Below are 17,254 nucleotides of genomic sequence, written 5' to 3'. Positions count from 1 at the left end.
ATGATTTAACAGCGACGATTTATTTACAGTCTAATACAGTAATATTTTAATCTGGTAATACTTTTCATATTAGAATTTCTGCTGTCAAAAAGCCGTTCGGGATATTGATGGGTCGCTCGTTTCTGTGTTAAATTATTAAATTACTGCTTTCATTGTGTATTATCTCTTTGTTTTGCCATCTAAAGATGGTTTAAACAAGTTGTCGTGATATAAATATTATTGAGTGGTTTTGCAGTGACTACAATAAACAAATCCAAAATGTCCGTACCCACCACAGGATTGAGCAAGTTAAAGAAGAAACATATTCGTGTAAAACATCAAAAAGTGAAATTGTTTCGTGCTAATGAACCGTTACTATCTGTTTTTATGTGGGGTGTTAATCATACGGTAATTGTATTTTTATTTAAATATAATAAAATTTTCCTTAAGTGTAACTAATTGTTTCGTTGACGAAAGACGCTCTTTACTACAATATTACAGCCGGCAATTACATCGCAGTGGTGTATGTTGAAATCAAATTGTGTAATTTTAATAGTGCATTATGTTTAACATTTCTGGCACTTATTCAATTCCTGCCTGCTTACCCTTGTTGTAATATAAATAGTCTATCATTATTATCAAATGACAGATGTTTTTATCGCCAAACTGTAATAAAGTCACATCACAAGTCAGTCATAGATAACTTTTTTTTCAGATTAATGAGCTGAGCCATGTCTCGATTCCAGTTATGCTTCTTCCAGATGATTTCAGAGCTTATTCAAAGCTCAAAGTTGACAATCATTTATTTAATAAGTAAGAATTTTATACTATTTTTATAGACACCTAATTTTAAATGAGGTACAATAATTGTATAATATTTCTTGAATTTATTACTAAGTGTCTTGTATCTTTAAGCCACATCACCAAATAACACTGTGGATTGCGGTCTAGGGCTTTTTTAAACATCTTAAAAAAAATAATTAAAAATAGCCTAACTTATAATTAGTCCAGGGTTATAAATCATTCACACTAGACCGCCAATACTTATCATCAGCTCACTATACATCCCCACTGAGGGGCTCGGAGCCTACCCCAAGTTAGGGGTGAAATGGCCATAGTCAACAACTGCCATACCTACTAATACTAGTTGGTACTAACTCTGAACTAATTATGAATTAGGAATATTCATTTATTGTAATACATTTCTTCAACTCCTACCATGAATATAAGATGTGATCTGCATTTATTTATAATAACACTAGTCTTTACTGATATCAATTTAAGGCACATCGGAGGCCTAATTTTTGTCCTCTTTCACTTCCCATCCTTTTCTTTATAGGAAAGGATGGGAAGGGGAAGTGGATTTGGCAGAAGAGGGGATGCATAGGAAAAAGAAATGTCCTGTTTCTGTGCATCCCCTTCTCTGTAAATTAAAGGTAGGCAACGCATTTGCATTTGCGGACGTCTATGGGCAACGGTCCCTCGCTATTGCGGCGAATCCAGGTGGCCGTTTGCTCGTTTGCCACCTTATAATATTAAAAAAAAAATTAAACACTTTATAGGCTGAAAATTACAAATAATGAAGTTGATTATGACATAATTTGTTTAGTTTAAATAATTTATATTTGTATTATATTTGCACTACTTTACACATGCTGCCTTAAATTACAAAATGCATATTTGAATTACAAGTCAATGTAATTTAGAAATTTTACATTGTATATTATTTTACTATGAATAATTCTTTCAGGGAAAACATGCCATCTCATTTTAAAGTGAAGGAATACTGCCCCTTAGTGTTCAGGAACCTTCGTGAGAGATTTGGAATTGATGACCTAGATTATAAGGAGTCACTAACAAGGTAAACAATTATTATTATTACACACAATAAAATAATTATTAGTATACACTGTTGCTAAAAAAGTACTTTCTTGTTATTGGCTATCTATATGAAGAGTATGGTATTTATTTTTATTTCCATTATTTTGGACTCGTATCCCTTTTCCTACCTCTCCAATGGTCCCTAGGTTTAGAAAGCCAGATAACTACCTGTGCTCAAGGGCAATGAAGAGGGTTACCAATAAATTACGACGATCTGAGACAGCACCGTCCAATGTTGCCAATATGAAAAATGAAACTCACCAAGAAGGATTATTCCATGATGCGAGTGCATTCGTCAAACGTGGCTTGACGATAAAACGACTGAGGTCAGCGGAGTTTTTAGCAGCTGTACGAATTATTTTTACTTTTTTTTTAAATAACAGTATTTAGTGTGCTATCCGTACTGACACAGCAAAATGCATCATTCACAAACCACAGATACTGGTCCTTTTGCCCATTAAACACTAAAAAACTATGGTGGATTTCAATTCATTGTTAATTTTTTAAAACCAATGTGAGGGTTTATCAATATTAATATGAATCCATTGTCCCATCATTATATAGTGTTTCGATATTGCGTGTCCCCTCTCCTTCCCTTGGTTTTGTTTATAATGTAACAATACTCACAATGCTGCATCACTCTGCAAAATGCACTTGAAAGACAGTTGATATATTGCATAGTGTTTTATATAAATTTACATATTAAAAACTCCAAAGTTGTAAACAGGTTTTAAAAGACATTTACGGCGTATGGTTTGTATTAAAAATTAACTGGTACTTTAGGATAAGAAACGTTTTCTTCTTTATTACGTAAGCGTTTTTTTATAGATGGTAACTGAGGTTTAACAAATTTTTATTGTACATACAATTCTAGTATGAAAGCCATTTTTGAATTTAGTACTATCTATGTATGTATGGCTTTTAGTTCATAATATTAACATAATGTACCTTCATACAATTGTTTTATGACGAGTTCATTGGCATCATTTATTTAAAAAAAATACTCCTTGTATACATAAAAGATACCGGCCAAGCTATGGTTCATCGATTATGAAACAATTTAAACAGTCTCTGTGCTCTACCACCTTAAGCCTGGATAAAGTTGATGTCTACAAGGCAAATAGTAAAGTGTTCTTAAAGAAGTTATCTATGGTAGTTGTAAAAAAATCGTTCTGTTGCACACGAACACGCTGTATAATGTTATCAAAGCTTTCTTCTAACAGAACACTGTTAGCGTTATACAGGATGTTGAATTTACTAATGACACGGTTTTTATATATTTCACCGGCTTAAAGGAATTGATGCGTCACAATCCGCACAGATTGCGCTTTTGCTCTCACGTTAGTTTGCGTTACCGAAGATTACACAATAAAATTCGACTTTGAACTTGATATAACGACTGGTTTGTCCTCAGCGACCGATCATCGGGCTATTTCTGTTCGCGAGATTAATTCCGATTTATTTATTGATTTAGATTTGTTTTATTACCTGGCTGACTCGGGAGAGTTTTTTTTATGTTTTTCATTTGGATTTGTATGTATTTCGATTCCGATGAGCCTTTTTTTCTTAACGATACCTATTTCGAGGAGTGAAATTTTATTCCATTCGTATTCTACCGCTGAGTGACCTGAGGTCTGTCGGGTTTTATGGTTATTTCTTTTTTTTTTTTTAAACGATATTTTATGACCGATTTCCTTTGATTCACAAACATTATCCTAGCTTGTGAAACCATATCTATAAATGTATACAATTTTGTGGATTCGATATGAATTCAGGATGTACTTTAGTTATTGATTATTTTATTCTATGTGAACTAGATATAGTTTTCTTTGATAAAAATCTTATTTTCATATTGTTTTTGTTAACTTCATGTTATGTTTATTATCGTCTAAAAAAAATCGTATAACAAAGACCGTTACTGATGCCAACTAATAAATGCGAAAGTTTGAGGGATGTTTGTTAGAAGGTATTTCAGAATGGTTCAACGGATATTGATGAAATATGGCACAGATGTGGAACACAGTCTGAGGAGGCATAGGTAACTTACTAATTTTTTTAATACGGCATGGATGGAGTCGCGGGCGACAGTAGTCTTAGATGAATTATTAGCCGTTATTGAATGAAGTTACATATAGCTAAGTCTTTTAGACTTTTGTAGTCTATTTTCTATCCCATTTAGGAATACCTCATTCATATTACCTTGAGTTCCTATTGCCGAAACACTAAAATATATTTGTCTTACCACACTTTTAAAAATACTGACATGTCATCTTTAGTTGTCTCTGCAGATTTATAGGGACGCCTACACGTTTACGTATTGTATATTAGTTTATACACCTATTTTAATATTTTAAATTATGTAAGGGACAGCAGCTGTCCCCCCATGGCGCCGACCATGTAACAAAGTAGAAATGACCTCGGTAGTACGTCTTTGTCTTTGAAACGATCGATAGCAGTGGTGAACTCTCGTCATATAGAACTTTCCTAACCATTTAACTATATAAAATTCTCGTGTCACAGTTTTCGTCACCGTACTCCTCCGAAACGGCTTGACCGATTCTCATGAAATTTTGTGAGCATATTCAGTAGGTCTGAGAATCGGCAAACATCTATTTTTTCATACCCCCCCCCCCATTTTTTAACTGCGCGCGGACGGAGTCGCGGGCGACAGCTAGTTTAACTATATACATCCTTTATTATTACTGAATTAAACGTTAGAAATAATTAAATACGTTTTTTTTTACAAAGTGTGTTTGAAAATGTTAACTAAGATTAAGATCTGGCCGTCAACCTCTTAAAGCTATAGTATCAGATGACTAATATTATTCAGCTGATTTTGTGTGACGAATAAAGTACGATAAATATTTTAAAAAATGGCGTAGATACATTTGAAGGTTATCATAATAAATACAATGTTATAGATAAATGAACGGAAATCGAAAATATATCTAATGGCGTATTGGATATTGCAAAATAAGATAACATAAGTTCTGTTTTATTGGCCGCAAGAAGATACAAAGACATTCGTTTTAATACAAATTATGGTCCATTCAATTATCGTGGGTTTTCATTGAAGAAACACTATACAAAAATTTTTACGTAATGACAACCAACGGTTACATGTTAATGTGTGAACCTGAAATGAAATCATACTAATCTTTTATCCATATATGTTGACATTTGGGTTTTTTTGGAACGAAGTTCCTTATCGCGCATTGTGAAAGGGGGCTAGACGGAAAAAATTCTTACGAAAAGTTGTCACGACACTTTTTGCTATAGTAAGTATGTTAACGACGAATGAGCGCTACTTCACCATGGCAACGACGTGACAATATATAACGAAAATTCATAGAAATAAAATGTACTTCTTGTGAAGACTTAAGTTTTTTATTCATAGAATAAACATTGGTTCCTTCACTAATTAATCGAAAGGAACTTCGTTCCATCCGGGTGTCCCTTTGACACCTCTCAAGTTTTTTTTTACTACTGATTGTTATTTTTCATTATTATTTATGTATTAATAAAATGTATTTTATATATATAAGAATAACATTAGAGGTAAATATACTAAAAAGAATCAGGTATCAAACAAGGTATTATATGAGGACAGAACATATGTTCCATTTACGAACTTTCCCAGAACTCTATTCTGAGCAGCACTTTTTTTAAGCCAATTTGTCACTGTAATAAGTTACAATAAATGATGTACGTTGCATATAATTTTATCAATGATTTGGTTTGTTCTCGAAGGAATAGTTCAAGGAAATTAAAAGTCGCACCGATCTTCTCTTGAAATTCATCTTATCAGTTTCTTTAAGTATCAAGATTTTTGCAATTGGAGAAAACATCTACCGATCAAATTTAGCTTATTCTAGCAACTTGAAATAAGTTACTCTGTGCAATTTTAAAATTTTACGTACTCCCAGTCTGGTCTCCTTAAGTCACTCGAGATTTGTTACTTCCAAGGAGGTGTACGCGTCTTCTATGCTCTATGAAATGGTTTCTTCTATGATTATTAACTTATTGTTTTCTAATAACTGTGTGATGGTATCCTTATGAGGTCGAGTTATTTTTAATATTCACAGGTGACTAATATTATGGTCAGTTTTGTAAATACATACTGTTCTTTGTCAACAGATCTCAGCCTATCCCGGACGATTCGTCTGGCAAGTCGGGCGCCAAGTTCTACCAGAGTTACGATCGTCTCTTCATCCTGAAAACTCTCACTTCTGAGGAAGTGGAAAGGATGCACTCTTTCCTAAAACATTATCACCCGGTAAGTTTCATGTATTAGGTTTATTGTTTTTATTTATTACTATCTGTCACCCGCGACGCCGTCCGCGAAGAATAAAAAAAAACTATAAGTAGTCTATGTGTTCTTTCAGTCTATGTTCTATATCTGTGCCAAATTTCATCAAGAACTGTAGAGCCGTTCCCTAGATATCCATCCATCCATTCATCTAAACATTCGCATCTATATCTATATATATAAAAGAAAGTCGTGTTAGTTACGCTATTTATAACTCAAGAACGGCTGAATCGATTTGACTGAAAATTGGTGGGCAGATAGCTTAGAACCAGGAAACGGACATAGGATAGTTTTTACCCCGTTTTCTATTTTTTATTCCGCGCAGACGGAGTCGCGGGTAAAAGCTAGTTTATAATATTAGTAAGATGCAAAAAGTTTGAACTCAATATATGTTGATTACGCTACATAATGAATGTAACATAGTAACAGTATGTGAAGACATTAAGATGCTCTGTAATCTGTTTTAAATGATCCGACCTTCCGATCAAATTAAATTACTTGCTTCGTGTACGTTGTGCTTGAGTGAGCACTCTGTGTAAGATAATTTTTGCCCTATTATATAGTAACACTAGCTGTCGCCCGCGACTCCGTCCGCGCGTAGTTAAAAAATGAGGGGGGGGGGGGTATGAAAAATAGATGTTGGCCGATTCTCATAGATACCGGATAAGCACAAAAAATTTCATCAAAATCGGTCAAGCCGTTTCGGAGGAGTATGGCAACGAAAACTGTGACACGAGAATTTTATATATTAGATTTTTACTCGACTGAAACTCGGAGGGTAATGCATTTGCGCGTATGAATACGCGTTTGTATTTATTTATGTATGTTCCATCTTGTCCTACAGTACAATGTACCTACTGAACGAATTTTGACGAAAGATGAATTTGTTTTCTTTTTCTGAACGCCATTGTGGTGTCACTAATTTTTTTTGTACTCGTTATATTATGCGGTTTTTTTTTTGTAAAAAAAGTCGTATTTTGCGGTTCCCACTGGTTGTAATTTGTATTCTACGGGTATTTTGTTAGACGGACGGTCATTAATATGTATTTTCTAACGATGTATTCCGTACTAGGGTAGAATTTAAATCATTAAAAAATGTTAATTCATATTTATGTGTTAGATCATTTGGTGACGTTAGTAACTAAATGTTATTTAGTTTCTAATAGGTTTATTAGCTATTTAGTTTAGTTATGATTTTATTTTAGTAATTAAAGGCTATAGTATATCTACTTGAAATGACTTAAGAAGTGATACTTTTACGTAAAACTTACAGAAATGCTTAGAATTGATATCGCTTTTATGTGTACTTTTATCCCACAAAAGCACACATAAAAGCGATATCATGAAATCATAGAATGTAATGAACAAAGTTACAGATGTGTGTTGCAAAAATTGTGTCGTATAATCCAGATGTTTTTTTTAATGGTTGATGAACTGCCATGAGTCAATGTTCACTATAGAGTCCCTAAGTGTTCATTTAGGATGAATAAGCTACGATACTTTGCTATTTGAGTAATAAATACGATATTTGGAGAAAATGGTAGAACTCAAAATATGGAATAGTATTTAAAAGAATTCTTTGTTTACTCCAATGTTATAAATAGGAAAGATTTGTGTTTTGTATGTAACGTATAAACTCAAAAACCAATTGAACGATGGCAAAAAATATTTTTCTATTACAAAGCTACGTTACATCTGAGTAACATAGGCTATGTTTATTACTAGAAAATGTTTCTTTTTCAATTCTGCGGTTATGAATTCGCGGAAAAAAGTATTTTATTAAAGCGGAGAATTGTACATAGTTTAAATGTATGTTTATTATTCATTTCTTAGTATAAGCTTATACCTTAGTTATCTAATCTCGTCACGTTTCACTGTATCTTACAATTTATATAAAAATGTATAGATATCTTGATAATAGACAACAAAATATTATCTTACTAATATTATAAATGCGAATGTTTAGATGGATGGATGGATGTTTGAAGGTATCTCCAAAACGGCTGAACCGATCTTGATGATATTTTGCACATATGTAGAACATAGTCTGGAAGAACACATAGGCAACTTATTAAGATTTTTTTTTAAATTCCGCGCTGATGGAGTCGCGAGCGACAGCTAGTTTTCAACATAACGTGGTATTCTGGATTCCTATGTGGCATAATTGGATCTTGTTAAGCATAAAAGATTCAACCAATAATTTGTCGAAAATCGAGTTATATATAAAGTAATAATCTACTACTCGAATTTTATATACGCACAAAATATCCAAGCAGTCTCATAAACATTCACCAAACAAAACTCTATGACACTATGTACCATCACACAGTCTACTAAATCACTTTTAAATTTCAAATCGTATTTACTCAAATGTAGTAAAATGTTGGTTGGATCTTGTCTTAACAGCGACCAATTATATCCAAATAAACTTAATTGTTTTATTTACGACAACTAAAAAAGGTCCCTAGTGTAAAATTTATGCTATAACGTGTAGATTTATTACATATTGATACCTAATTCGGAGCATAAAAGTGAGGCGAAAATAAACACCTCCGGAGACTTTTTATTGGGCTGAAATCCCTCAGTGTTGCCATTTACAACATAAAATTAAACTTCGAAAATCTATTAGACTTCAAACTGATATAAAAAACTAAAGCTGTGCCTTTGCAGTTATAAGTTGATATAATTAACCTATTGTTAGTTACTAAGAGGGACCCTTGCGTATAATTATAGTCTGTCACATTCTGAATATTTTAATGATTGCTTGCCTGTAGTAGAGTACCTATATAGATTTGATATGAGAAATGTATATTAGGCAAGTGCTTAAAAAAACAATTCTGATTGTTAGAGTGATGAATAATTACTAAAGGCGCGGCAATATCTAGCTCGTCATTTATATAAGATAGCAGTTGGCCACGACTTCTTCCGCGCGGAATTAAAAAAATCTAATAAATAGAGCATAATATATCACCCGGAGATAGTGTAGCTTCTAAACATTGAAAAAATTTTTCGAAACGGTTCAATCGTTTCGGAGCTTATTCAATACAAACAAACAAATCTTCTATGTTTATTATTGACATGTATTATTTGATATTTAGTACATAGTGGAGCGGCACGGTAAGACGCTCTTGCCGCAATACCTTGGAATGTACCGGCTGACGGTGGACGGTATCGAGCACTACCTCGTAGCCACTAGGAACGTGTTCTCCAACCACCTCAATATACACAGGTAGGTAGTACTACCTAATATGTAATCGTAAAGTAGGTACTAGTAGTTTGGAAGAAATCAGAAATACCGAAGAACATATAAATTACGTTCCTATTTTCTAAGGATTATGCGCTTTTTAATGACAAGGAACACGATATTTCTCTAGTGAGCTTTGAAAGTTGCACTTTTTCTTGTTTTTTAAATAATTTTAGTGGAAGAAAAGGATCAAACGGTAGCTTGCAGTCTATTCAAATGAGTTAAACCTTTGATCTCGTATCAGAAACAAAAACAATAAAATAAATGCGTATTCCCTTTTTTCTAGAAAGTACGATCTGAAGGGATCGACGGTGGACCGCGAGGCTTCGGAGAAGGAGTTAGAGAAGGAGCTGCCCACCCTAAAGGATAATGACTTCATCAAGCAGGGCGTCAGGATCGACATCGGTGATGCCGCCAAGGACAAGCTGCTGGAGACCCTCACTGCTGACGTTGAGGTGTGTATGCCTCGATTACGTGAACTAAAGGCTTGGATGTTGGACAGGTAGAGGACAATATCTGAGCATAAATCAAACTTAGTTTCATACATTCATTATCGCCTTTCAAAGTCTCAAGATCCTTGTCATGTCTTATATGTCATTTTCTGTGCCCAAGGTTTTATCTAACAGAATTATCAGCGCCTCTCACAGAGCCTGAAAACTTTGTAGCAGTGCATATTGTTTTGTTAGTAGCGTCCTCTGATCACGAAATAAGGTTATATATAAATATTGTTATGTTTTTTTTGTTTAGTTCTTAACAAAACTCCACCTAATGGATTACTCTCTGCTGCTCGGCGTACACGAGTGCGGGCGCGGCGAGGCGGAGGCGGAGGCGGCGCGACAACGTGAAGCTGAGGCCGACAGCGAGCCCGACACCGACAGCGATAGTGATACTGACAACAGGCACCACGGCGACAGGTACACCGACACTTCTGACACGTACACCGACACTTCTGACACGTACACCGACACTTCTGACACGTACACCGACACTTCTGACACGTACATCGACACTTCTGACACGTACACCGACACTTCTGACACGTACACCGACACTTCTGACACGTACACCGACACTTCTGACACGTACACCGACACTTCTGACACGTGCACCGACACTTCTGACACGTGCACCGACACATCTGACACGTGCACCGACGCTTCTGATACGTACACCGACACATCTGACAAGTGGATCGACATTTACTGCCGACAGATTGTTGACAGACAACACCGACAAGTCATGATTTACAGAGTACAAAACTTATCACATTTACAACTATAATCAAAGTCGATTTCATGTCGAGTTACTAAGGGAAGCCCTTTTTGTCGATTTGTTTCAATGAAAACTACATTAAGGGCCTTAGTAAGTTTGCAATTAAGAAACAGGAATGCCTTAGACCTTATTGTTGACGTTAATTCGTGTGTCAATATTTATAATTTGTGTGTGTACCGCAGCGGGGACCCTCAGGGCCCCCTGCTAGTGTATGTGTGTGTGTGAACGGAGCGCGCTGTCAGCAGGTGGGGCTACAACACGCCGCCGGACAGCCCGCGGGGCTTCGCGCGACACGCGCTGCGCTATGAGGGCATCATTCCAGATCTAGATATATACGCTATACCAAGCCAGGATGGTAACATTAATATTATTTATATCCTTTTTCCACTAAATATGATTATTATACACTTAATTTTGATTATTTTTATTTTGAATTTAAATTTAAATTAATTTCTAGCAAGTTTCATTTCTTGTTAGGTTATAAATTGTTGAAGTTAAATTTGTGTTATAATATAAAGTTTTAAACTAGTATGAAAATTATTTCTAACTAGTTGTTGCTTGCGACTTTTTACGTGCAGATTAAAAGATATCTTTTAATAATCTAGTTCCTAATATTGAAACAATTTTTCAAATCTCTTTAGTAGTTTCTGAACTTATTCAATGAAAACAAACAACTAAATCTACCCACTTTGTAATAATAGTATAGTTATATTTATGCTGTTTATTCATTTATTTTTAATTTCTTATTTCAGGTGCACCTAAAAAAGAAATATACTTTGTCGCCCTAATCGATGTGCTCACACATTACGGAGTCAAAAAACAGGTAAATATCAATTTTAACGACCACTACCAAATTTAGTCCTCCTTTCCCTTCCCACGGGAAGTAGAATTGACTCAAGGGTACACGGATAAGAAGGGGATATATTCTCCTTTGCATCCTTTCCTCTGTAGATTGAAGGTAGGGTAACACATTTGTAATTGCTAATGTTTACAACCAGCTGTTACTTCATTATTTCGTTGAATTCAGACTGCCATCTTTTTGTATTAAAAAACAACGAGTTCTTGATATATCATCATCAACTTTACATCCCCAATGAGGGGCTCGGAACCTATCCCTAAGTTAGGGGTGACTAGGACATAGTCAACATAGCCCAGTGCGGGTTGACTTCACACATATCATTGAATTTCTTCTCACATATGTACAAGTTGCAAGATGTTTTCCTTCAACATAAGAACGTCGTATACATTGGTACATTGCAGGATTCGAACCCAAGAACTTCAGATTGCAAGTCAAGTATTTAACCTATGAGCCATCGACTTGATTATAATTGATGTTTCTTAAGAAAAAAATGGTTATTCTGAGAAAACTATAAAAGATAAATATTTGCTATCGCGGACTTTTATTTAGGACATTTAAAGAGTTACAATTCGTCCATACATTATTTTTATGTAGGTCCTATAGTTTAGCCTACGTAAGCGATGAAAGCAAAAATGTCTCTAATTTTCGCAACACATTTCGTAGCTAAATTCAAAATCTATTAGTCTTCTAGTTATTTAAAAAAAATAACAAAAAAATGGGACCCATCTGCAAGCACTTCCTTTCGATTAAAATAGTTTTTATCAAAATCGGACCACCAGGGTAAAAAATACAGTCGAATTGATAACCTCCTTCTTTTTGAAGTCGGGTAAAAAATGAGCTTTATTTCTTTAGGCAGCGAAAGCAGCGAAAACTGTGAAATACGGCAGTAATGTTGATGGTATATCTACATGTGATCCAGAACAGTACGGGAAGAGATTCATTGAATTTGTTGCTAAAGCTATTGAAGGTAACTAGATTTATTGATATGCTTCTTTTAGTTATGCTAAATGCTGAAATGTTGTTAACAAACGTCAAAGGATGTCATTATTTTGATGGCTCCTACGTAGACTAATGTAACCCACAATTTTGAGTTTATCCCACTTTTGTATGTTTTTTGATGTGAAACATCTATAGGATCACTTGTAAACCGAATTGTTGGTGTGGCGACGCTTGCCGTGGCGACGGGTCGCCACGCTATACTGAGGTATTATTATTATTATCTCTTATGCATATTACTTGTACACAGACGATGTTTCACATCTGCCAGGCGTCCCATGACGGCTCACAAGTTTTTTTTTTGATGAATTAAAATTTCTGTGTATGATAGTAACTTTAATAAAAATAACTTTTAGATTTTCTTTGTCTATTTTAATAATAGTATTAATATTTGGATTTTTGTCATGAAAAATTTTACGTTTTAAACATACTGTATTTTACGTAGGAGCTATTGATTTAATTGATATAATGTGTGAAATTGTATAGTCTAACCAAGAATATAAAAATTCTGGCATGTATAAGATGTTACAATCAGCTTCTTGTTATATCACTTTCTAATATGCTCAAAGGATATGTTCAATATTTATCCGCAAAAATAGCGAAGGTTTTTATATTTCTGGTTAGGTTATACAAAATATTATGATAAAATTGTTTTACTGCAGTTACAATATTGAGGCTTTCATTTGTAACAAGGAACAAGGAGTATTATTTTTTTGTTGACTTCTATTTGATGTCTGTCGAAAAACATGTCATTATAGTGCAAGAGCTAGCAAAGAAAAATTTTATCTATATTACAACCATCTTAAATTCTTAAATATATTTAAAAAATACAAACGTGGTTGTATTTTCATTTACTAAATTATTAATATTATATTTGTTTTACTTTGATTCATATAAGGGTCGGCGAAAAATGGAATTAATAGGGTTGTAGGGCCGATTGAGGGTGGTTTTAATTTAAATAAATTTTCACTAAAAGAAGCATTGCATTAGTTATGTGAAAGAATTCTCACGCCTTTATCTGACTAAAAAGAATGAGGTTTTGTGACTCAGAATCATTAATTCAATCGTCACGGTTACTAAGAGAGATACTTAGTAATACTAAAGGGCTCCTTTACTATGTACTGCTGAAGACCTTTGTACCTTTAAAGGCCTTTTTTTAGTAAGTATGTACTACTAAAGGTCTCTCTTAGTAATCGTTAGCCGATTTGAGAGACAGTAAGTCTATGAATTTGGACCTTTATATGGGGTTTTCTTAAACGGCTGGAACGTAAAAGACTTAAATGTCTATCTACCTCTTTCTATTAGTCTAGATTTATCTAAAGTGGTTTAGAGAATACTAAATATATCAGTAATCCATGATTATAATGATTTCTTGTATGTTTCAACTTGATATTTAAAATGAACGTTAATGTTCGGTTTGATATGTTATGGTTAGGGCATCGAAACTCGGTTCAATTTTGAAAACCCGGGTTTTCGGGTCTAAGAGTATCAAAACCCGGGTAGACCGGTTTTTTCGAGCATTTCGATCTTTCCATTGAAATTTTTTAAAATACACTAATCTGCGTTTATATATCGATTTCCTACAATGAATACAAAATGTAAAGGAAAATAAAATGTCAATTTCTCGCAGGTCTTGGTCTGGCGCTGGCAAATTTTCAAGAGGTATATATATATTTTTTGGTTGTGCGTTTAATCAGATTAACAATTTCGTTTAGCATTTCATCACCTGTAGGCCGATAAAAACAGTTTTATCTTCATTTTCAAAGTTCTCAAAATATTTACCCGGATTAGTCAAGTACTGTAGTGTTGCTGCTTGAGTTAGTCTTCTTTTTGCGTATGGTTTGCTCAATGCAGTTGCCATTTTGTGACTTAGTGGTGTCTTCATTTGATCCATTTTCTTCAAAGCAAATTTTAGGGAAACATCAGCTGTAAGTAAAGTTGCATCGCGTCGATATAACGCCTCGATGACAGTTTTAATAACATCCAATATTTTATGGATCTCATCTATATTTCTCTAGTCATCATCAGTAAATGCAATGTCTGTTTTTAAAGCAATTAAAGCTTTTGTAATAGATATTTTCAATTTCAGAAACCGACCTAACATGGCAGAAATGCTACTCCAGCGCGTTTTCCCATCTAACAGCAGGGAGTACTCCTGTCCAAATCAGCTCTGACATGTTTTTGAAGGACGTCATCGTTTTTTGTCGATTTTTTGAAGATTTTTACCACTTTTCGTACTTTTGATAGCAGATCGTTGTATCTAAAATATGGTGAACTGAAAGACCCCATAAACGTGGATTCATTATTAAGTTCAACACCATCCTCGTCATTGTCTGTAGAATTTGTGTCGTCGTTAAATTCTACAGTTCGCAGTCTTTGAGCCAATACTGATGAAGGTAAATCTTCATCCTCGTCAAGTTCGGCAAGCTGAGCGACGTTTTCCTCGAAGCCGGCATTGTGTTTGTACATTACATCCACAATTGCCAGCTTAACAGCATGAGCGATGCATAGCTGATGGTATGACTTAAGGGACTTCCCTAATGCAACCACCCCCATATTCGTCCAACTTGGCCTAAATCAATTGTACGCATGAGGCTGCAATCAAGGACCTGTAAATTCGTATGAGACCTAGATTTCGAAAACTGCTATCCCTTGCAAAATTTGGTGAATGTAAAGTGAGCCCTATATAAGTTCTATTTTTATTAGATGTCCATTCATCGAATGATATCGCACAATTGATAGGAACGTAGCAACGAAGCTACGTTTTACATAATAGTTAATAATTTATCAAAGCGTATTTTTATTACATTTACTTATTATTGCGTTCGAAGTGGCTTAAACTTAATAAATTACAAAAACAAAAGTTTTAAAAAAACCCGATAAACCCGAGTTTTAATAATCAGACCCGGGTTTTTTTGTAATCCTCAGAACCGGGAAAAACCGGGTTTTTTCGGTCCGGGTATACCCGGTCTCGATGCCCTAGTTATGGTAGTATCTTACCACCAGTCTTACAATTTGTCTATATAAATTAAAATCTGGCGACAGCCGTATGTTTTTAAACCTTCGCAAATACTATAATTCGCCGGCCCAATGTAACCACTATACCAGGTCTAGACGACCTGGTATATTAGTATTCACATATCTCGGCGGCTCTTAATTTGATTTTTGAACCTTCGCAAATACTATAATTCGCCGGCCCAATGTAACCACTATACCAGGTCTAGACGACCTGGTATATTAGTATTCACATATCTCGGCGGCTCTTAATTTGATTTTTAAACCTTCGCAAATACTACAATTCGCCGGCCCAATGTAACTACTATACCAGGTCTAGACGACCTGGTACAGTAGTTTTCATATATCTTGACGGTTAACTTCTTCCTAGTCTTAGAACACAATGTTAGGTGTGTTAGGGGCAACAGCACAGCGTGCAAATCGTCTTGAGCCGCCAAAATATTTGAAAAGAACTATACAAATTCTCTGTTTTATACAATCGAGGACGATATGCGATCTTAGATGGGAAGCGAATTTAATTCTTTGATTAGTAACGCAGCGTAAAACGATATTGAGGATTTTATCATTACTAAAGTCTACTTAAAGTCACTGCCATTTGACTATCTTTGATATAAGAATTATCGATTTCCAACTATTTTATTTGGACAAAAATCGTAGTTGCTTATATATTGAGGCCATTTAAAGGAAAGGTAAAGGGTATAAAAAGAGAAAACACTTTTACTCACTTTTCCCCCTTCCCTTTGTAAGAGAATATCGTATCAGTCTAGTTAATATTTGCAAGATTATTTTCAAATAATCACTGTAACCTGCGCTGTAATATTTACTCTACTTACTGATATAACAGCACATTGCAATAATGTTCTTAACTTGTTATAACTTTTATATCGTTCTGCTATCGGGTAGTTTAATATTGAAAAATATAATAAAAATGTATAATACTACCCGACCACAATAACATACTACTTGCATACACAGTCTTAGTAACTTTGTTATTCGTATTTTTCTATATTTTACGGTGGGAAATAAAATATCTTGAATTGCTTATCTATACATAAAAAGTAGATATTTACTCTTCCTATGTGTCCTCTCCTCCGCTAAGTCTACTTCTCTACCCATCCTTTACTTTAGGAAAAAGGGTAAGGAAAATTAAGCCTCGCACACTCATCAGATTGTAGGCTGAATTGTTTCCATTTGACATTTCTGTCTTTCTGTGTCGTGTTGCATAGAAAGAGCCGGCCTCTGTTAAAATTACTACTGCGGCGAAATTTGTTTTATAAAAGAATATATTACCATAGAGGTAATATTCTTGTCACAAAACTGCAAATTTGTTAGATTCGTAGTTGTGACGTAATATCCAAGTACCATGTTATTATGGTCGGATAGTACATGATAGTTATAATTGTTGCAATGAAAATTTTCGTGTGTGTTATAAATTGGCTACGTGTATACATTCTGTGTAAAGTTACGTAAAAAAAAACATTTCGATTGTAAAGTTTGTTAGACGATTTATGGCTGTTTTCGATTCTTAATATAATCTACTAGCTTTTACCCGCGACTCCGTCCGCGCGGAATAAAAAATAGAAAACGGGGTAAAAATTATCCTATGTCTGTTTCCTGGTTCTAAGCTACCTGCCCACCAATTTTCAGTCAAATCGATTCAGCCGTTACACTATTTATAACTCAAGAACGGCTGAATCGA

The 17,254-nt window shown here is 34.5% G+C and overlaps 1 protein-coding gene across 5 annotated transcripts; it reads left to right on the top strand.

Annotated features, from left to right (window-relative positions):
- Positions 1 to 86: 86 nt before the first annotated feature.
- Positions 87 to 12,639, top strand: LOC106710006 (phosphatidylinositol 5-phosphate 4-kinase type-2 alpha). 5 transcript variants are annotated; one of them, XM_014501944.2, is made up of 11 exons: positions 87 to 387; positions 695 to 792; positions 1,730 to 1,840; positions 2,007 to 2,186; positions 5,998 to 6,136; positions 9,268 to 9,398; positions 9,700 to 9,868; positions 10,161 to 10,327; positions 10,958 to 11,040; positions 11,438 to 11,508; positions 12,397 to 12,639. In XM_014501944.2, exons 1-11 carry the CDS (start codon positions 259 to 261, stop codon positions 12,517 to 12,519), a joined length of 1,401 nt encoding a protein of 466 aa, XP_014357430.1. In that variant the 5' UTR covers positions 87 to 258; the 3' UTR covers positions 12,520 to 12,639. The 5 variants fall into 5 exon arrangements, with proteins under 5 accessions (XP_014357430.1, XP_014357429.1, XP_014357428.1 ...); XM_014501943.2 differs by having other exon boundaries at positions 10,931 to 11,040; XM_014501942.2 differs by having other exon boundaries at positions 10,928 to 11,040.
- Positions 12,640 to 17,254: the final 4,615 nt, after the last annotated feature.

This window comes from Papilio machaon, chromosome 20 (genome assembly GCF_912999745.1).
Source record: "Papilio machaon chromosome 20, ilPapMach1.1, whole genome shotgun sequence".
NCBI classification, from domain to species: Eukaryota; Metazoa; Arthropoda; class Insecta; order Lepidoptera; family Papilionidae; genus Papilio; species Papilio machaon.
The sequence above is the reverse complement of the archived record's forward strand: the minus strand, read 5'-3'. Positions and strand labels throughout refer to the sequence as shown.

Bases quoted from the DNA above. Each gene is read 5' to 3' on its own strand.
- LOC106710006 (XM_014501942.2), top strand. From the start codon at position 259: ATGTCCGTACCCACCACAGGATTGAGCAAGTTAAAGAAGAAACATATT. The intron at 793-1,729 runs GTAAGAATTTTA...TAATTCTTTCAG, and splicing joins GACAATCATTTATTTAATAA to GGAAAACATGCCATCTCATT. The intron at 1,841-2,006 runs GTAAACAATTAT...AATGGTCCCTAG, and splicing joins TATAAGGAGTCACTAACAAG to GTTTAGAAAGCCAGATAACT.